The sequence below is a fragment of the Sorghum bicolor genome, chromosome 5 (assembly GCF_000003195.3).
Source record: "Sorghum bicolor cultivar BTx623 chromosome 5, Sorghum_bicolor_NCBIv3, whole genome shotgun sequence".
NCBI classification, from domain to species: Eukaryota; Viridiplantae; Streptophyta; class Magnoliopsida; order Poales; family Poaceae; genus Sorghum; species Sorghum bicolor.
Window position 1 is genome coordinate 8,070,345 of NC_012874.2, and position 22,279 is coordinate 8,092,623.

At 45.8% G+C, this 22,279-nt stretch overlaps 2 protein-coding genes and 1 long non-coding RNA gene across 4 annotated transcripts; 1 reads left to right on the plus strand and 2 right to left on the minus strand.

Annotated features, from left to right (window-relative positions):
• Positions 10,904–11,338, plus strand: LOC110435440. The gene is made up of 3 exons (XR_002453119.1): positions 10,904–10,967; positions 11,043–11,145; positions 11,222–11,338. It is a non-coding gene; the product is annotated as an uncharacterized LOC110435440 (long non-coding RNA).
• LOC110435402 (wall-associated receptor kinase 2-like) lies at positions 13,358–15,917 on the minus strand. The gene is made up of 3 exons (XM_021460911.1): positions 15,154–15,917; positions 14,822–15,031; positions 13,358–14,747 (listed from the first exon to the last, which is right to left on the minus strand). Exons 1-2 carry the CDS (start codon positions 15,767–15,769, stop codon positions 14,862–14,864), a joined length of 786 nt encoding a protein of 261 aa, XP_021316586.1. The 5' UTR covers positions 15,770–15,917; the 3' UTR covers positions 13,358–14,747; positions 14,822–14,861.
• LOC8079775 (wall-associated receptor kinase 2) lies at positions 15,894–21,023 on the minus strand. 2 transcript variants are annotated; one of them, XM_021460910.1, is made up of 3 exons: positions 19,929–21,023; positions 16,177–16,329; positions 15,894–16,079 (listed from the first exon to the last, which is right to left on the minus strand). In XM_021460910.1, the coding sequence occupies exons 1-3, from the start codon at positions 20,908–20,910 to the stop codon at positions 16,030–16,032; spliced, it is 1,185 nt and encodes a 394-aa protein (XP_021316585.1). In that variant the 5' UTR covers positions 20,911–21,023; the 3' UTR covers positions 15,894–16,029. The 2 variants fall into 2 exon arrangements, with proteins under 2 accessions (XP_021316585.1, XP_021316584.1); XM_021460909.1 differs by having other exon boundaries at positions 15,894–16,082.

Consider the following 22,279-nt stretch of genomic DNA (forward strand, 5'->3'; position numbering starts at 1 on the left):
GAATACATGATGTAAATATATAACACTAATACTTATTCCTTCTCTGGAAACTGGGTCTTTGGGTCTTTGCTGCTTAGTCCCAGTGGCTTTGCCAAATGCCAAATATCGAGCACTCGGCAAAGCTTCTCTTTGCTGAGTGTTGCACTCGATAAAGGTGGTTGTAGGTGATGGCTGTCTGTCTTTGCCAAGTGTCCGCCGTCTAGCACTTAGGAAAGAAACTTTTATTTTTTTAATAGCATCTTTGCCGAGTGCTCCTACGTGTCATTCAGCAAAGATTTTTTTTATTTTAGTAAAGTTTTGCCGAGTGCCTTGACTCCGGCACTCAACAAAGAAATTTTTTATTTTTTTAATAACTTCTTTGCCAAGCGCCCTCACTTCGGCACTTAGTAAAAAGAATTTTTATTTTCTAATATATTCTTTGCCAAGTGCCCCCTCCTGGCACTCGGCAAAATTTTTATTTTTTAATCAATTCTTTGCCTAGTGCCCCTACTCTGGCACTCGTCAAAATTGTTTTTTTAATAACTTCTTTGCCGAGTGCCCTCTCCGGGCACTCGATAAAGACGCTCTTTGCCAAGTGTCTTTGCCTAGCAGGTGGCAAAGAAAAGCAGGTGGCAAAGGTGGCGAGGGCTAGACGGCGACCATCGCCATCCTCTTTGCCACCTGCATTGCTGTCAGGCAGTCGGCAAAGACTCCTTTTTTTTATTTTTTAAATTTGAATTTAGGTTTTGGACATTCGACGTCGTCACTTGCTCTAAACTTGGTCAAAGTTTTTTCATAGCCTCCACATGCAATAACAGTGAACCTTAAAAAGTTTTGTGATTTTGTGACCCTTTTTGCTATATTCCATTAATTAATTTATTTTAATTGTATTTTTGGCCGCATAATCCAACTTTGATCTGCATGTGCATAAAATAATGAAACTTAGCCATTCGAAAAATGATATTCATGTTGGAGAGTCTATTTCGAGACCGTGTCCAGAAACTCACCCAAAATTTTTAAGTCCTTGTCCACGGAACATGACCATCCATGCGTGGTAGAGGTGATTTTTAATTATATAAAATTCAAAATAAGTCAAAAAATCACAAAATTGATTTCCACAGGCGGTTGTCTTAACTAAACCGCTTGTGGAAATCGTGTTTCGCAGGCGGTTGTCAGTTGACCGCCAGTGGGAAGTTTCATTTCCACTAGCCCTAGCGCAGGCGGGTCTGAGAAACACTAGTAGAAAATAGGTTTGGAACCGCTTGCTTGTACAAAGCTAGCTTCATTGTACTAGTGTGAGTGGCTATTAGATTCTCAATTCATTTTAACTACTTTGTCTTACCGTTTGTGTTTTGTAGAGATTTTTTATAAGCTATTCACGTTCATCTAGACATATAGATCTTTTATTTTTTTTTTTGGTTAGCTCCAATCAAAGGGGATTGGGAGGGGATTTTATCTCCTATAAGTGAAAATTCCCATGAATTCTCTCCAATCCGCTCGGATTAGAGATGAACCGTTCGTGCCCTTAACGTGAATAGTTTGTGAGTGTCCGACCCTAGGCCACTGGCTTGGATTATTTATCTCTGGCCACACCCTTCACATGCATGCCCTTATGCCCTAATATATATGTATATACTGTGGTATATACATTATTCGCACGCTGTTCTCTCAGAAGGAATCTCTGCACACGCCATGGGCAGCAAACACTACTACAGGATTGATTAACCGCAACGAGACCATTTCCACCTCCGTGGCGGGCACAGCTTTTGCCCGCCACGGTTATTCAACCGCACGCGTATAGGCCCGGCCACAGGAAAGCCCGCTGCGGTAAATATTTAACCGCAGCGGCCATCATAAAGAGCCCGCTACGGTTAATCGTATTAACCGAAGCGGGCGACGCAACTTGCCCACTACGGTTAATGCTTTTACCGTAGCGGGCAAGTTACGTCGCCCGCTTCGGTTATTTGAAATTTACCGTAGCGGGCGACTTATGAAGCCCGCTTCAGTAGTTCGTTGGCTGTATAAATAGCAGCCAGCCGACCCCTTCTTCCTCACGGCTGCTCTCTTCCAAATCGTGGGGGGAGTGGTTTTGCCCTAAAATTTGACCAAACAATTGAATTGTGGTTTAGAACTTTGATTTGGTGGAGTAGGACATCATAAGAGGTACATAGTAACTCCCTCTCCTCTTTCCCTCCTCTTTCTATATATAGGTAGATCTAGATCTAGATCTAGTTTCATGGAGGAGAGAGAAAGCTATGTTTTTTTTGTCTAGATTCTTAATGGATGCATATGAAACCTTCTTTGTTCGATGTGTAACGGTTCGCAGGCACGAGATGGATAGGTCGGAATGGATGTATGGGATGAATTGGGTGCTTGACCCGCGGTACCTTGTCGAAGTGAGGAAGTTTATTGCCATGGCGAAAGCTCACCGTGAGAGAACGAAGCGGACGACAACCATATGTCCATGTTCTCACTGCAAGAACCTCACAGCCTTCATGAAAGACAGTACGGTGCAGTCTCACTTGATTCGGTTTGGTTTCATGGAGGGTTACACAGTCTGGACTCATCACGCTGAAAGAGTGGACCCTAGTGGTGATGCATCCGGTTTGAGCTCGACGTCGACGACCATGAACCAAGAACCTAGAGCGCCCATCTCATCTCCAACGACTGCAGGGCCAACCTGTGGCAACAATGACAACGTTGATTCAGACAGAGTGGAGGATATACTCGGGGAGATGGCAGATGGTGTTGCAGATGGCGAGGCGGCTACCGTGCAGGAACCGGAGGATATCGAGGTGATCGAGGGTTTAGTCAGCCACATCGATGAAGACGACGTTTGTGGGGGTATAAACCCCTATACCCTCGTGGGCCTATATGGGCCGCACCGTCAGAGGTGGCTCGGCCCACAAGATGAAGACGTGCGGCGCACGACTGGTCGGCGTGCACCGCAAGGCTACAAGATTTTGTACCAAATAGGATACTTTGCTTGTAACTCTGTCCCTTCAGGATATATAAGGAGGGGCAGGGGTCCCTAGAGGACAAGTAATACAGATCATATTCTCTCAACACAATCCAATACAACCAGACGCAGGACGTAGGTATTACGCCAACTCGGCGGCCGAACCTGGATAAAAAGCTTGTGCGTGTCTTGCGTCACCATCGAGTTCGTAGTTTGCGCACCGTCTACCGATAAACTACTACCGTGGGTATACCCCAAGGTAGACTGCCGACTAGCTTTCGTCGACGGTGGCGCGCCAGGTAGGGGGTGTGCGTACAGCTCTCCCGACGAACAAGATGGCCATCATCCCCGACTTCGTGGCCATGGCGGGCGACTTCACGTTCACCGTCAGCTTCAACAACTTCACCGCCATGACCACGGAGGAGGTGTAGATCCGATCTGCACCAACCACTTCTTCATCGACGTCGGCGGCGGCTTCAACCACGCTGGCTACGACTCCGACTACTCCAGCAACGTCTCCGACCACGCCGACAATGCGTCACCCGCTTCCCTGCTACAAAGAGAGGCAGATCGACAACACCGACCTGCTCGGGCCATCGACCAAATTGTTTAGCCTACTTGCTCTGACCACCAGTCGCAATAATAATCGTCGCGAAGAACGACGCTACGACAACAGCGACCACCGTCATGACAAGTCGAAAAGCTCGAGGGCCGGACAATTTTGTCGTCACCGACTAGACTTTCATCCAAAGATAAGTACACTTCTAATATCTTATTTATTTTTGGCATAATATTTTTTATTATCATTCAAAAAAAACTTTTTGTTTAGCCACACTAGTTTTTTCTCCTACACGAGCTTTCTAGAGCCGGTACTGTCTCCGACTCCTCCCTACACGTGCACGAGATCCGCCCTCTGCGTTCCGGGTGGTCGGCAGTAGCTCTCTGGCGAGGCTGGCAATCCCACGCGTGTCTAGGTTCCGCACCTCATGCTGATTGTTGGCTAGACCAGAGCTGGTACAAGCTCTAGGATGAATTAACTACTTGTGCTAATTTTATAACAAAAAATCTAAAACTTATCTCAGTATTGATTTTTATCTAAAGTTTATTTATACATCATGTACTACCTATTCTTTATATTTATTTTTCAGGGGTTTGGCCCAGTCGACAAGCTACGCTCGGGGACTCGTCGACTATTCCCTACGCTGTGCCCGGGGACTGCTCCGACCACCGAGCACGTTTACGTTCCCAACCACGCTCGGGGACTTGTCGACTACTCTCTATGCTGTGCTCGAAGACTGTGCCGACCACCGAGCACGTTTACGTTCCCAACCACGCTCGGGGACTTGTCCACCGGTCCCTACGCCGTGCTCGAGGACTGTGCCGACCACCGAGCACTATACGCTCGGGGACTGGTCGACCAGCTCACCAATTTAAGAACTTGGGGACTGCACCGACCACCGAGCACTATACGCTCGGGGACTGGTCGACCAGCCCACCAATTTGAGAATCCGGGGACTGTACCGACCACCGAGCGTTATATGCTCGGAGACTGGTCGATTAGTTTATTCAATTGCAGACGAGCATGACATGCTCGGGGACTGGTAAATTCAATTTTTTAGACCTTGCTACAAGGCTCATACTTCGCCTTCCAGCAAGCTCGGGGACTACATCGGTACGATGCATCTAGCGATGCATCTCAGTCTCAAAACTACTTTGGGGAATTTTCTTTTGACCCTGGCACCACGTGCCTACGTCACCTACTACCAGGCTCGGGGACTAAGTGGGCACACTTCACCTTGCGGTGAATATGCTTGCTATTTTGAGGTCCATACTTTTCAGAAAAGTAAAGTGGGCACACTTCACCAGGAAAGAAATCTTTTTTAATTTAGAGCACCATGCATTCTTCGAACAACCTGCTTCTTCGATGTTGATCAACTGTCTTTTGAGTTGGTCAAAATACCGTTGCAACTGTTTGGACGACTTTCCTGCTTATTGAAGACGTCAAGCCTCACTAATCGAAGAAGCTCAAGACGGCGTGTTACATCACAATACATGGTGCTCGGGGACTAGCTGTGGGGGTATAAACCCCTATACCCTCGTGGGCCTATATGGGCCGCACCGTCAGAGGTGGCTCGGCCCACAAGATGAAGACGTGCGGCGCACGACTGGTCGGCGTGCACCGCAAGGCTACAAGATTTTGTACCAAATAGGATACTTTGCTTGTAACTCTGTCCCTTCAGGATATATAAGGAGGGGTAGGGGTCCCTAGAGGACAAGTAATACAGATCATATTCTCTCAACACAATCCAATACAACCAGACGCAGGACGTAGGTATTACGCCAACTCGGCGGCCGAACCTGGATAAAAAGCTTGTCCGTGTCTTGCGTCACCATCGAGTTCGTAGTTTGCGCACCGTCTACCGATAAACTACTACCGTGGGTATACCCCAAGGTAGACTGCCGACTAGCTTTCGTCGACAACGTTGTGTATGGCTCCCCGAAGTGGTTGGAAAATTTCAGGGAGATGAAGCAGGCTGCACTTGGTCCACTGTATAAGGACGGCGGTAATTGTCCAAAGGAGTGTACGGTGCTCCGGTTCAACCTCCACATATTGATGATGAAGGCCCGGCATGGCTGGTCTAATACTAGCCTCAATGAGCTGTTAAGTTACCTTGCTACCACATACCCGACGGGTAACAAGGTCCCCACAAATACCTACCGTGCGAAGAAGTTGATTCATCTAGTTGCGATGAAACTTAGAAAGTTTGATGCCTGCCCCAACCACTGCATCCTATATCGAGGCAAGGAGTATGAGAATATGACGAGTTGTCCACACTGCGGCGCCAGTCGCTACAAGAGGAATGCTGGATGTCGTGTGGACGAAGACGACGATGTGGCCTTACGGGGTGGTCCGAAGAGGAAGAAGGGGGCCAAGAATAGCAGTGCCGCAGCCAATCGCATCTCATCTCAGCAGGATGAGGAAGAAGAGGGTTACACGCGGAGGAAAAGTCCAGCACTATCGTTGTGGTACCTGCCTGTGACCGACCGCTTGCGTGCACTACTCGGAAACCCAGAGGATGCCAAGCTCATGTCCTGGCATGCATCAGCTGACCGCAAGAAGGATGATGGCATGCTGCGGCACCCATCCGATGGCCAACAGTGGAAAGATTTTGACAAGGCATACCCGGAATTTGGTAAGGATCCTAGGAACGTTCGGCTCACGCTGAGTACTGACGGGATGAACCCTTTTGGTGAGCTTAGCAGCTCACACAGCACCTGGCCGGTTGTACTCACCGTCTACAACCTACCTTCCCATCTGTGTCAAAGGCGAATTATGCTGACCATGCTTATCTCAGGACCGAAGCAGCCTGGTAACGATATCGATGTCTTCCTAGAGCCGTTGATGGAGGAAATGCAGGAGTTATTTGATGTTGGGGTAGAGATGATTGATGCATCCCGCAAAGAGAAGTTCACCCTAAAAGCCATCATCATTGTCACCATCACCGATTACCCCGGTCTCTTCTCACTATCAGGGCAGATCAAAGGGAAGACCGGCTGCGTAGTGTGCATCGACAGGACCTGCTACACTTATCTCCAGGGATCTCACAAGATGGTGTACATGAGGCATAGACGGTTCCTCATCAAGAAGCACAGGTACAGAAGAAGTGTTATGAATCAGTTCTTCGCTGATGATGAAGAGCCGCAGGGTGAAGCACCGGCGCAGACTAGTTGGGGGCCAAAGGTGTATGAGATGGTGAAGGATATGGATCACATAGAGTTTGGCAAGAAGAAGAAGAAGGTACCAGAAGAAGAGGGGACAAAACAGACAAGGAAGCGAAAGCGAGACACGAAGGAGGACGCCGCACCGCCTATCCCTTTCAAGAAGAAATCGATTTTCTTCAAGTACCTGTCATACTGGAAAACCCTGAAAACACCCCATGCCATTGACTGCATGCACCTTGAGAAGAACGTCTTTGATAGCACCATCGGTGTCCTATTGGACATCAAGAGCAAGACGAAGGATGGCCTCAAGTCACGGTTGGATCTTGTGAACCAGGGCATCAGGAAGGACCTTCACCCGGGTCCGACTCATAACGGCAAAGTCGATCTACCAGGTGCGTCTTACAACCTAAGGCATGATGAGAAGATTGCTATGCTCAAGTTGTTGAGGGGTATCAAGGTGCCGACCGGTTTCTCTTCCAACATCAAGAGTCTGGTGTCCATGAAAGACCTCACACTAGCCGGCTACAACTCACATGACTGTCACGTCATGCTGACGGTGTTTCTTCCAATCGTGATTAGGGCTATCGGTCCAGAATACGTGAAGATGGTGGTCACTCGGATGTCATACTTCTTTAACCGTATCACCCAGAAGGTCATCGATAAGGCTGACCTGCCTGCCCTAAAGGAGTTCATTGTAGAGACCCTCTGCCAGCTCGAGATGTGCTTTCCCCCGTCTTACTTTGATATTATGCCACACCTGATGATGCACATGGTTGATCAGATCGAGCAACTTGGCCCCGTGTACCTACACCAGATGTGGACGTACGAGCGGTTCATGTCCACCCTCAGCAGATACGTCCATAACCGTGCTTACCCAGAAGGCTCCATGATCGAGGCATACACAACTGAGGAGTCCGTGAACTGGTGCATGAGGTACATAAGAGATGAGAGCGATTGGGATGCCTGTCCATCAGCACGAGGGCAGAACTGCGGGGTTGGGGTGTACTGGACGCAAAGTACGCACCGATATACCATATAAAGATGTGGAACAAGCTCATTACAGTATCCTTCATCAGTTAGTGAGCATGGAGAAGTATGTTGACAGACATGTAGAAGAGATCCGCGCCGCGCATGACGGACAACACACAGAGGAATGGGTCCAGAAAGAGCATAAGAGCACTTTCCTATCGTGGCTTAAAGAGCAACACGTACCCCTAGAAGGCTGCCCTGATGAAGATACAGACACCGTTAAGAAGCTTGTGCTAGGTCCGTCCACCCAAGTCGCCACGTGGTAAGGGTATGACGTCAAAGGGTACCGGTTCCACACAAAAGAAAAGGACAAGAAGAGCGCCGCACAGAACAACGGTGTTCAATATGAGGGTGTCGACGAGGCCACAAACTCGAGGACGCAATACTATGGGCAGGTCGAAGAAATATGGGAACTTGACTATGGCAAAGACGTTTGCGTAACCGTCTTCCGATGCCACTGGGTTAACCCAAAAGCGGTTGTGGTGGACAATTATGGGCTAACCACCGTGAACCTCAGAAGTACCGGCTACAAAGATGATCAGTGGGTACTTGCAACCAATGTCACGCAAGTGGCCTACTATATCTATCCGGAGGACACAAAGAGGCATGTGGTTGTTTCAGGAAAGCAACGGATCGTTGGAGCTGATGGGGTACAGAGCCCAGAACAATACAACAACTATGAAGAGCTCGAGCTATTTACCGATCTACCAAAGAAGGTGAAGGCCATCGAGAACCGTTGCAACAAGAGTGGAATGAAGCCATGGGCCCGACACGATGGTGAGGTGCGGTCTGTGAAAGCGCCTGCACCAAAATGAGAGAACTATTTAAGATAATGGGCAATTATTTAAGATAGTGGACAATTATACATAGCACACACAGCTATATGTAATGAAGTAGTAGTGGATAATTATTGTATAATATCTCTTTTTAAGATATGTAAGTTTTGTAATTCAGCCGAATGAGGACGACTGCTGAAGCAGAGGCAAAGAGCGCCAAGTTCAGTGCTCTGGCGAAACAGAACAAGAATCCCCACCACTTGGGCATGATTGGCTATGTCGGACATAGGGCTCGATGGCGGGCAGAAGAACAGGCTAGACAGGCTGCTGGGATTCCTCATCCGTACGAAGACGTCGATGTTAGAGCTAAGGAGTTCATGTATGCCCGTGTTCCAAATAAGCTAAAGCCAGGCGCGACCAAGTACAACGAGCCGCAATATGAGGAGTTGGAGAAGGCTCTCGTCGAGGCCGCCAAATTTAAGGACAACATCGAGGTCCGTAGGGGCCATGACTTGCTAACCGATGTCCTCGGAACCCCTGAGCATCGCGGCCGTGTTCGTGGAGTCCAGGCCGACGCAAGATGAGCTGGAAGTTGGTCGAGTCGTGGCAGGCCGACGCATCCGCATACAAGTCGAGGCAGAAGTACAAGGACACGTTGTATCAGAAAGGCTTCGAAGAAGGCATGGCTGAGGTGATCAAACACTCAATAAAAGAAGCCTTCACGAGCAATGAGCCTGAAATGGTGGCGATGAGGTCACAGATGTTTCGCGAGGCTGGCATGGCCACGGCTCCACTTCAAAAACTGCAAGGGCTGCCGATGATCGAGGGTCAACCAAGGCACTGGACCGAGGACGTCCAGAAAGACACACACGTCCAGCTCCTGATCCCGTTCGGAAGATCCAAGAAGATGTATATAGCTGAGGGAATGCTACATCCCAAAAGCATAGATTTCAGCCCCGAGGAAATCCCAGAAGGCTATGTGGTTGTGACCCCACTCTGGAATGTGCCAGAGCAAGAAGAGTATGAATTGGACCTTCCAAACATCCAGCACGTCAGATTTCTTGGGCAGGCCATTGGTCATGAAGTTCTATGGAACAAGGAAGACATTGAGATCATTCCACCGACACCAACTCCGACACCGACACCAGGATCGCAGCCATCAACTGTCGGATCACAACGATCAGTGGCTGGATCTTGTCCCCCAGATGATCCTGATGGCAGTGACGATGATGCTGAAGGCAATGGCGAGGACAAGGGCAAAGGACAAGGCGATGGCCATGGCCATGGCCAGGACAAGGAGAAGGCACAAGACAAGGACGATGGCGGAGATAAGGAGAAGGCACAAGTTGATGAGGGTGACAAAGACATGGGTGCAACCGGTGCCCCTCCTCCAAATAGTCCGCCTCGGAGCCCAAGAAGACAACAAGAAGGAGGCACGGAGGAGGCAACAAGGACTAAGACACCACCGCCAACATCTACTCCTATGCTTGAAGCTCCTCCTCCACCGAGCAAGAATGCAGGCAGGACCGCCACAGTGCTCCCGTACACTACTACGTCTGAAAGGTATGAGACAAACAAACATAATATTCTCGTAACCTTTCTAACACATAAAATGGTAATAACATTTGTAAGTATGTTTTGCCAGGCCTACAAATACTCTCTAGATCAATCTATTTCCCGAGGCGGAAGACTGTCCTGGCCACTATGAGCTTGGAAAGTTCATGCTACCTAAGGCCCAGCTCATCGACGATGAAAAGTGGGATACAAGGAAGTTCCACCTGTGGTATATGGAAGCGGCAAATGCCGGGATGATAGGTTTCACCGTCAAGATTCCCTTGGAGTTGTTCCACTTGCCCAGTGCAGATATTCAGCTGCCTGTGGACTTCCAGGACATGTACAATCTATTGCGGGAAGAAGACCTTGACATCGTCCAAATCACCTTATTCTCTCTGTAAGTGATGATTGCGACCTTCATAGACCAATCTCTACATTTGTATTGGAGAACTATATGATTTTTAGGACACGATGACTTGTCCGTACAGGTTGACGGTCACTATTAGCAACAAAAGGCACCATCCTATCCTATACCTCTCTCCAATGCATATTGCTGAGAGAGTGATCAAGGGTTTCCAGATAACGGACCCAGAGTTGACCGTGCGGCAGAGGGAAAAGAAGTACGAAGAAAACATGAAAGAGGAGAAGAAGAAATTGTCAAGGTACATCTTTGAGGTAATGAAGAAGCTCAACCCGGATGGGCCGCATTGTATTATGGCTGCCTACCACTTTGGGTAAGTCGAAACATCCATGTAGAGCAAAAGTGGCTAGGGTCATGCCTTCTCGTTGACATAACCTATACTTGTTTTAATGGTGTAGAAATGACCTAGCCGGCGGCCACTGGGTTGCCTTCCTCGTATATCCTCAAGATGGCCGGGCTGTATATTTGACTCGTTACAGGTACCGAACAAAAAGGGGTACAAGGCCTTCGAAGACTGCTTGAAAAAGTAGGCCACCGAGCTTCTTGATCCTTTACGGTTATCATATTCAAATTGACGCTAACACTAATACACTTCGTGCAGCGCTTATAGTGCATATCTCAAGGATCCGCAATGCTGGGATCGGAGAACGGAGAAATTCAAAAAGAGGCATAAGCACCACCTCAAAATCCGACGCGATTTCCCCGTAAGTATATTTCAAAGGTAGTTCAATTATGCTTTTGGTATTTATGTGCTCTAATGCTTTTGTATCGATCGTGCAGTGCGCCAAACAACCCTTGGGATCAAAGGCATGTGGCTTGTACACCTGCGAGAACCTAAGGGAAAGCAAGGAGTACACCAACAGCTGGAAGAAGCTCAAAGAAGCAGTGAAGAATCGTGGAGAGACGATGAAGAATGAATGCCAAGCTTTTAAGCAAATCAAGGCGGACATCTGTAAGTTCATCCTAGAGAAATGCGTGCTCGAAGGCGAACCATTCTTCGACAATGAAGGTGAATTGGCAGTTCGACCTGAGTTCGAGAAGCTTAGGAGATGGGACACCATGCTACGGCCGACGGATTACACCCACGCAGTAGAATTGTGATGTGTAGCGGATCCGCGGGTTTCATATGTGTATATGTGGATGATGAGAACAACTAAGTGGATTTATATATTATGTTGTGTCTTATGTATTGAACTTTCAGGCATATGTGTGTCTATATATATATATCTTCTGTTTTTGAAATGAAATCTACTTTCTAGAATTTGTAAATTGTTTAAATTCATATGCAGCAATGGTTCTGCAATGTGTTTTTTTTATTTAAAAACACTTAACCGTGGCGGGCAACATAAACTGACCGCTACGGTTAATGGAAGTATCCGTAGCGGGCAACATAAAACGCCCGCTGCGGTTAATCGATTAACCGTAGCGGGCGACGTAAAGAGCCCGTTGCGGTAAATTGGAATTAATCGTAGCGGGCGCTTTACGTTGCCCGCTACGGTTAATCAATTAACCGCAGCGGTCAGCGGCGCCCGCCACGGAAGTGGCCACGATTTACCGTGGCCTTATGGCCGTGGCGGACGCGTTTGCCCGCTACGGAAAAGGAAAAACGGGCGTCACGGTTATTCTTTCTGCAGTAGTGAAATATTGATATGTTATGTTTATTGACCAAACTTACATCAATTTGACAAATTCTCTTGGAATAAACTTGTAGGGCTTGTTGGGTTAGCTCCGGTACCCACCAGTTCTCCCCAATCTTCTCGGATTAGAGATGAACCGAACAAAGCCTGGGCCAGCTATATATGGTGTTGTTGCAGGTAGCTTGGGCGGAAGCTAGGCTAGTGCCTTTTTGGTCACACCCTTCACATGCATGTCTGTCCTTATGCCCTAATACTATAGTATTGAGCGGTATTTCTCGGAAAGAATCACTGCATGCATGCCCAGCAAATAAAATGTCAGGTCTGCAGACCGTAGGTAAAAAGCTTGTCCAGTGCCAGCTTCCGAGTAGCCTGAGGGCGACACTGCAATGATCGATTTGTTTAGGCTAAAGTGTGCTTGTCGCGATCAGCAAACTAATTAAGCTAAGTTTAAGGGCCGCTTGGGAGAAAGCAGGCCGGTGGGCAGAGACAGCCGCGTGCGTGCACGCAGCTCGCGCGTGGCGTGGTAGGTGAAAGATCCATCGATGATCTGTCATGGGAACACGTTCATCTATGAACGGCACACATATATGCCCTCCCGGTGCTCGCATCTCATCAATACTGTAGCACAATCCACAAAGTTTTTCATTGGAAATCGTCTTGTCGTCGAAAACTACGTTTGAATATCTCAAATTTGCAATTCAAATTTTATAAATGACCTCGGATAGAGAAACTACCAATACAAAAGTTGTAGATCTTAAAAAGTTGTGAAACTTTGTAGTTGACAACTTTTTTATTGGAATCTGTTTAGGACCTCAAATAATCAATATATGCTCGGTTTAGGATAATATGTGGTGAAATAAACTTTAATATTGACACAACTAAGTGATAGGTGGAGTCCCACCGGCCGCGTAGCGCGTGATTTTACGCGAAAACATACATGACTTGCGACTTCGTCGGAGACGAGCGAACGATTAGCCAATGGGCCTTCCCTCGATTAAAATCTTTTTTTCTTATTTTTAAAATCCGATTTCGTATTTTCTATAAAAAGATTTCTACAGCCGGGTGGCATAACTGAACCTGCCTATGGAAAAATTTATTTCCATAGGCACCCAGCACCGCCTGTGGAAAGGGGTTGGGAACCGCCTGTGTAGTGGTTGTGTGTACTTAGTGCATGCCTCTACATAAAGCTTTCCGCTACAACAATTAATGTTGCATGTCAATACCCATTGCATACTTTTTGTATTCTTTTCTAGAGAAAAATGTCATTTTCAATGATAAATTAAGATAAGAAATCAACCAACTTTGACCTGATCTGGTATATAGTTATATTTATAACTGATGATACATCATAATCATGTGAACAATACAGTTGAATCATCATGCATAAAAAATACTAGTAAGGAGAAGTTAACTTATCCATTGTGATAATAAACACAACACAGAGCTATGTTATCTAGGATACCTCGCTGACATCACCATCTCTTGCTCCATACTATATCTTCTACTTGATTCCTCAAATTTGTGCCCTTCTTTAGTCCATGATGAATAGTTTGCTCCAATGCTAGCATTCTCAAATTCCTTAGTGACCATATCATCTTTCTTGTACATTTTGTTGGAACGTTGTTGAAGTCCTTCCAATGTAACCTCAACCTGCCGCATTGTTGGCCTTTCTTCACCTCTTAAGTTTATACAGGATGCTGCAAGCATAGCAACTTCTTGCACCTCTGTGCCTCCTTCCTCTAGAACTTGTGGATCTATGATGTGGGCAAGGTTTCTAGAGGCAAGTAGATTGAGAAAATGTGGAACAAGGCCACCATATTCATTTGACAAATGTGGACAAGTTGGTTTCTTCCGGGTGAGCAGCTCCACGAGAATTACACCAAAGCTATAAACATCACTTTTCTCGGTAAGCCGACCAGTTTGAAAGCACTCTAGATCCAAGTATCCAAACGTTCCCTGTATTCTTGTTGTCAATTCTGTTTTGTTTATTGGAATGTATCTCGAAGCTCCAAAGTCAGATATCTTTGATGTCATTGTATCATCAAGAAGTATGTTACCAGATTTGATGTCTCTATGGATTATTGGGATTGAAACTGAGGAGTGAAGATAGGCAAGAGAAGTAGCTATTTCAGTTGCGATCCTCAACCTGTTGCTCTATGATAGTGACCTTTTTGGTTCTTCAATATGAAGATGCTGATCAAGGGTCCCATTGGGAATAAACTCATACACCAACAATGGCACCTCAGTCTCTAGGCAGCATCCCAAGAGTTTTACCACATTCTTATGATTGATCTGTGAGAGAATTGCCACCTCGTTTATAAACTCATCTATTTCTTTCTGGAGGGTAATCTTTGACTTTTTGATGGCCACCACATGTAGATCTGATAGGATTCCTTTGTAAACAGTACCATGCCCTCCACCACCAATGACACGAGCTTTGTCGAAGTTGTTTGTGGCCTTTGCTAGCTCATCCAATGGTATTATCATCCTTTCCGCAATGTCTGCCTTTTGGGACAATAGCTGTTGCAACAGTTGCCCACGGTTTTGCTTGAAGTACTTCTGTTTAAGTAATTTTATCCTGCGTTGTTTAAGCTTGCGGAGTAGGAACCATATACCCAGAACCAATAGGAGTGCTGGGCCACTAGCAGCTGACAAACCAATAATTAAACCTGAAAATGGACATGCCCATACACTATTATGATCATTTTTGCAAGCTACGTACGTATGATGTATGTGCGCATACCATGTCAACAGAAGGATCATGTAGGAGGGACATGAGATTCTCACGTGTTGCCGACTTCTTGACGACGATGCAGCCGCCGGGCTGATAAACGTTGCCGTGCATTCCGGTCGATCGGGCACTGGCACTCGTAGCCTCCAGGGTAATTGAAGCAGGAGCCGCCCAAGTCCAAGCATGTATTGCGTAGCGCTAGGTTGTTACACTCGTCAATATCTGTAGCCAATGAGGATGAACATAAACAACAATGGAAGCCTTTCCAAAGGACTACAAACTAGTGAATAGAGATATGCATGTATGAGGACGAATAAATACTTGGGTAAAATCAGTGTAGTGACCTTTGCATCCATCGGCGACGTAAGGGTTGCCATCGTATCCCTTGGAGCAGTGGCACGTATAGCCTCCATTCTCTTGCCGGCAGTCGCTGTGCTCGCTCTTGCAAAGGCGGCGGACCACGTCCGATTGGCACTTGCCTGAGTTGTCGGCAGCAGGCTCTGGCAAGCCTTGCTTAACGGCCCATTGAAGAAGAATGGGAGATGACACGTGACTGGTGGATCCAGTCATGTTGAAGATCTTGTGCCACTCATCTATCCCCACATTTGAGATGAACACCAATGCGTAGTTTAACGGCCAATCATAACCACCAAACTGACGACGACTGATGTTCTTATTGAGCACTTGGAATTCAATTTTCTTGGGCGTGCTGCCTGCAGAGATTGGAGCATGGCAGCAGCCATCGTGGCCAGAGCAGAATCCACGTTGAGTTTGTTGTGTTCCGCCGGATTTGCAGGCAGCTCGGCTGATGATAATGTCGGTGTTGTTACTGCTGCTGCTGCCATTTTTGTAATCCCCGTGGAGGGTAGCACGCACGTCCCACCCGGAGAGGACGATGAGCTCGTTCCTGGTGGACAGCACATAGGGGTCGCCGATGTCTGGGAGGCGAACGTCGGCCATCAGGCCGACGTGATGGCTGCCATCCTTCAAGATGATGAGGTTGTGACCATTGTAAATCACGGTGGCGTTATCGATGTCGGGGGTGCTGCCGTGATGGTGGACGACGCGCACAGTGGAGTCGAGCAAGGAGAAGTGGACGACCTGGAGGGTGCCGTTGCCGTCGAGAAGCAGCCGAGGGGGACTGTGGCTTCTGTCACAGGTGAGGTTGAGCCCAGGCCAGTAGCAGTCGGGGTGCCCAAAACCGAAGGGGTACGGCACGCTCACGTCGCCGCACCTAGTGATGCAGTTGGACGCGACGAGGACACCGCATCTGCTGAAAATTTTGAACACATAAGATACCGACATGCATGTGTGTGCAACATGCATGGACAACAAACTCCAGGTGCTGTGTTTGTACTGATACTGACCTGTGTCGTCGAAGTCATAATAGACACAACCACCTTCGACTTCGGGGTTGCCGTAAGTTCCCTGCGGGCATTGGCAATCATATGACCCGATCGTGTTGATGCATACCCCAAAGCACACTTTCTCTGTACTGGGGAATTTGCACTCGTCGATATCTAGAGCCAACAATGAACCCATCAATTAATTCACCCATTGTGAAAAAATATGGAAACGCGTGCTTTGCCGAGGGCTAAATCTCCGGCACTCGGCAAAGACACTCTTTGCCGAGGGCCGGCCCCAAGAGCCCTAGGCAAAGACAGGCCCTCGCCGCGGCCCTCGGCAAATTTAGCCCAATGGGTCACGGCGGCCGAGGCCCGTCAGGCTTTGCCGGGGGCCAGCCGTTAGGCCCTCGGCAAAGTTTTTTTTTATCCAATGTTTTGACCCAAAAAAGTTTTTTTATAAATAGTCTTTGCCGAGGGCCACAGGCCAGACCCTCGGCAAAGATTTTTTTTATTTCTTTTGTCGAGGGCTGGCCCAAAGCAAAGGTTTTTAAAAAAAATTCTTTGCCGAGGGTTGTGGATGAGACCCTCGGCAAAAGTTATTTAAAAAACCAATTTTTTTGAAAAAATTGATTAAAAAATAAGCATTTTCTTTGCCGAGGCCGGCCCTCGGCAAAGGAACCGCCAATAGTTAAAAAATTATTTGCGGAGGGCTGTGGGTGGAGGCCCTCGGCAAAGACTATTTCTTTGCTGAGGGATCGGAGACGGCCCTCGACAAAGACACCGTCCAAGGGAACGGCGCCATTACGATTATTTTTCTTTGTTGAGGGCCGTCATGGCCCTTGGCAAAGACTTTGCCAAGTCGTCGATAAAGGGTTCTCGGCAAAGACCCTCTTTGCCGACTAAAATTTTTCGAGAGCTCTTCAGCTTTTATCAAAGGTTTTTGGGCCTTTGCCGAGGAAGTCGCGTCCAATAGTGATGCATCCAAAGAAATTGATTTTTTTGGGACAGTTTTCTTAAGACAATTGCTCTTAAAAAGCTATTTTCAAGGACTCTTGACTTAAGTTAACGGTTTCTAAAAATAATTTTTAGTGCAGCTAAAGGCAACTCGACACTTGCAGTATTTTATTTTCACGGCCCCAACCACCACACCAAACAGTCACTTGTATACAGTGGTATATATAATGCTATATATTTGTACTAATAAGTTTGGATCTTGTAGTTAATATTTTGACTCGTAATAGTCGTAAACAATGATAAATGGTAAAACTTCAACTATCTCGTCGAGAACAACAAATTTGATATTTGACTTGTCTTCATCTAAGGTCGTTTAAAAATTAAAAAATTTAAAATAGATCTTCTCGAGTTCTATAACTTTGATATTTTATCCGACTTGTTGCAACTATTTTCAATGATGGTTGACTCATTCAACTGCCTTGAAAAACTAATTTCTGAATATGGTTCACTTAAGTCAACTGTCCTTAGAAATCGCTTATTTTTAGAAACGGTTGACACAAGCAACCATACCATAAAAATCATATTTTCAGAAGTAGCACTCTTAACCCTATCATCCTTAAAAATAAATATATTTCTAGTGATAGTTTACTTAACATAACCATCCTTGAAAATACTATTCTCATAATTAAGAACAAATTTAAGACGTTAAGTAGATTACCGCACATAGTGGCAGGTGGGCACTTATATGTGCAAATGGGGTAATTTTAGTGTATCATAATAGCATAGGTTGATTTATTCATTCCTGGTTAACTTATGATATTTTTTCATGATTGCTTATCGATGGAACTAATTATTTATAAAATAGAATAGATATTATTATTATTATTATTATTATTATTATTATTATTATTATTATTATTATTATTATTATTATTATTATTATTATTATTATTATTATTATTATTATTATTATTATTATTATTATTATTATTATTATTATTATTATAGAATCTACCTATTGATATACATATCATTATAGTTTTTATGAGGATTTATTGGATTATATTTTCTACCTGTGATGATTAATATAAAGGCTCAATTCTAGAGCTCGAGTTAGAATATTTAAGATTTTTTCTAGCTTGGTAAGCACTTAGCTTAAAGCTAAGTTTAAGATATATGTAAACTTATGTTGCATCTCTTTCAATGACATGACATCAAAAAAATATATTTTACCTGTAAACTTCTAATCCTAGTAGTTGTTAAAATTGCTTTATCCAGACTCATAGATCTATATTTGAGCTTTCAACTTTTAATCCTACTACCATATGCGCAAAAAACATTTTATTTAATCCTACCACTACTACTTGTTGGAATTGTGTTTTGTCCACGTAATACGTTGTGACTCAAGTGCTTAATGTATTTATTCATTTTTTATTTTTGTTTTATTATAAAACTTTTTAGGTCCTACGGACTCTATTAACTACCATAATAAAATAATTCATCGTTTTAGCTAGCAAGGTGCCCAGATGTTGTAGTATCAAAAATTTATATGCACAATATATAGTACTATTGTATAGAAGTGCTATGAAATTCAAAGCAAACAACATAAGATATTACTAAACTCAAGGAAAACATACTATGTATGATGTTAGTTTAGATTAAATTATACATTTTGACTAAGATATTACTATATACTAATATTGGTTGTTGAATATAATGCTAAGCACTCCATTTCTTGTAAAACAATTACGCCCGAAATGTGATTCTTTGATAGAGAATATTCAAGACATCCTGAATGTGGTGGTACACAATATATAGTACTTAAGTCAACCGTCCTTAGAAATCGCTTGTTTTCAGAAGCGGTTGACACAAGCAACTGTCATACCCGGTGTAATTTGGAATTTGGCCCATGGTGGCCCATAATGAGATAATTGTGGAGGGTTTACTCCCACCTTGGATGTTAAGGGTGGGTTAGACCAACATATAAGACTTCTAGAGTACTTCCCACCATCCATGAGTTAATCCTTTTACGCGAAGCGAGGATGAAAGCGTAAGTGAGATGGTGGTAGACGTGTGGTTTGCTCAACGTGCAGAGTGGATCTGAGCCGTTTGGACTTTATGGCATTACAACAACCATCCATAAAAATCATATATTTTCAGAAGCTGCACTCTTAACCCCATCATCCTTAAGAAATAAATATATTTCTAGTGATAGTTTGCTTAACATAACCATCCTTGAAAATCATATTCTCATAACTAAGAATGAACCATGCATTAGTATATATTTAATAGTTTTATACAACAATGTTCACCTTAACAAGCCCAAAAACAATAACACTAACAATTCATTTTTAAATACTAGACTCAATGAAAACATACTATGTACGTTGTTAGTTTGGATTAATTTATACATTTTGACTAAGATATACTATATATTAATATTGGTTGTTTAATGCTAAGCACTCCATTTCTTGTAAAACAATTATGCCAGAAATATAATTCTTTGTTAGAGAATATTCAAGACATCCTGAGCGTGGTGGTACAATATTAATTTTAAGCGATCTATAATTCTTTTATAAAAATGTAGGAAGGGAATTTCTCATAACGATTACTTCTATTTCTGGAACATGGTTTCTAATAACGATTACTTTTATTAATAAATTAACTAAGCCATGACAAAAAGAAATGATATTTTGCGTAAATTTTCGAATACGACCAGTATGTAGACAAAATTGGTGTTAAAAAAAGTCAAATTTGTAATAAGGAAGAATAGTAAATGCATTCATTATTGGAGCACAGGGAGGGTAATGGTAACTAACCTTGGCATCCGCCTTCGATGTAAGGGTTCCCGTTGTAACCAGACTCGCAGTCGCACGTGTAGCCTTGGTCCCCAGCATTGCAAGTACTGTGTTCACTCTTGCAGACCATGCGTTGTACATATTGTGTGCACCCATCGTTGCTGTTTGGTTGCACTTTTGGCAAATTCTGCTTGACCCCGAAGTCGAGCAGAAGGGGAACCTCCCCGACCCCGTCCGCCCGCTTTTCCATGTCGACCCACCCTTGCTCCGCGACGAACACAGTCACCGCCGGCACAGGAGCAGATTTGTTGTTGGCAGTGGCACTGTAGAGCCACCTGGCCTCTACTCCTTTGGGCACGCCGCTAGAAGGGAGCGGCGCCAGGCAGCAGCCCGATGTGCCGGTGCAGTACTTGTCTGTCATGGAGCCGGCCATCTCGTGGGCGCCGCCGCTGTTGCTGGCGCAGAAGGAGGCACAGGCGCTGACGATCTCGGTGGTTTCTTCCTCCCCATCGTCGGCGATGTCCGCGGAAAGCATCGCCGTGACGTTGCATCCGGAGACGACGAGCTCGTTCCCAGACGACAGCAGGTAGCCGTGCTCCGTGAAAGCGCGGCCGAACGTGACGCTCCAGCTACGTGCGGCGAAGTCGGCGCCGGTTGTGTTGATGATGGAGCCTGTGCGCATGACACGCACGGTTTGATTCGACAGAGAGATCTCGGTCACCCTGAGGCTGCCGTCGCCGAGGAGCAGCCGCGGGGGGTGGTGGCTGTCGCTGGTGTTGCAGGTGAGGTTGAGCCCTGGCCAGTAGCAGCGGGATGGCCCGAAGCCGAACGGGTACGGCACGCTCACGTTGCCGCAGGTGGTGTTGCAGCCGGGCAGCCCGATCGGTGCCCGTGCCGGTGGCGGCGCGGCAGCTGCTGTTGCCGAGAGCAGCAGCAACGCCATCGCCATCAGCGCCACCGCCGCCGCAGCTGGTAATTGCACAGGTGCAGAGGCCAGCGCCATAAGGACGACTACGTACTGGAGGAGTATGTGCAACTTGTTATCTATGTACGTATGTCTCTCCTACGGCAGCAAGCTGCGCATCTGATGATGAGCTGCCATTGTGGATTGTGTGCTACTACTGCTGTAGTGATGAGATGGGAGCACAGGGAGGGTATTTATATATATGTGTGGTATATGCTGCGTGTTCCAGGCCACGGGCGAACGTGTTCCGACAACATATCATCGATCTCTCACCTACCACGCGCGTGAACGCACGCGGCTGTCTTCTGGCCTGCTTTCCCAAAGCGGCCCTTATTAACATATACTATATATATAGTTTGTTGCTGGTCGCGAGTATCGCACTAGGCAGATTAAACAAATCAACAAGCTTTACCTACAGACCTGACAGTTTTATTTGCACTACTGCAGACTGCGGATTTGCCGAGCGCTTGAGACGCTCGGCAAAGGGCTCCCGGCAAAGAAACGCTAAGCAAAGGCTCCTTTGCCGAGCGTCTTGTATCGGGACGGCGTTCGGCAAAGAAAAGCGGCAGCCACAACCGTTATCTACCGTGACGCCTTCTTTGTCAAGCGTCTTCAGTCTAGCACTCAGCAAAGAGCAAAACAAATTTTTTTTTAAAAAAAATTCTTTGCCGAGCGCCTCCAGTCTTGCGCTCGGCAAAGAGCAAAATATTTTTTTTTTGAAAATTTCTTTGCCGAGTGCCTCTAAGCTAGCGCTCGGCAAAGAGCAAACCATTTTTTTGAATTTTTTTTTTGCCGAGCGCCTCAAATAAGGCACTCGGCAAAGGGAAAAAATTGTTTTCTAAAAAAATTCTTTGCCTAGCGCCTCCAGCCTGGCGCTCTGCAAAGGATTGCTTTTGCTGAGGGCCAAGCGTTTGGCGCTCGGCAAAGCTGGGTAAGCTGTCGTGGTGCAGCGCCGGATATGACAGCTTTGACGGCGCTCGGCAAAGGCTCTTTACCTAGCGCTGCACTAAGCAAAGCTGAAATCCATTTTTTGTGTGTTTTTTGCTTTCTATCGCTACAAACACAACAAATCATATATATATACATCACATGGATATCACCATGAACACAAGTAGCACCATTTATTTCACAATTCCATCACTTTTATCACCACCGTACCGTCGCCATATATATCACAATAGCACATATATCTCATAATAGCATCACTTATTCAGCCATAAAGTCCATTAGAACAACTTGATGTTCATGAAGTTCAACACAACAAGTTCAACACAACAAGTCCATGTCCATGACATGAAGTTCAACACAAGTGGAGGTTCATCATCAAGAGAAGGAATACGTGATAACTTCTTCGACGTTACTCACTGAGGCGGCGGTGGAGGTGTGTACCAGGGCCACCCATGTGACG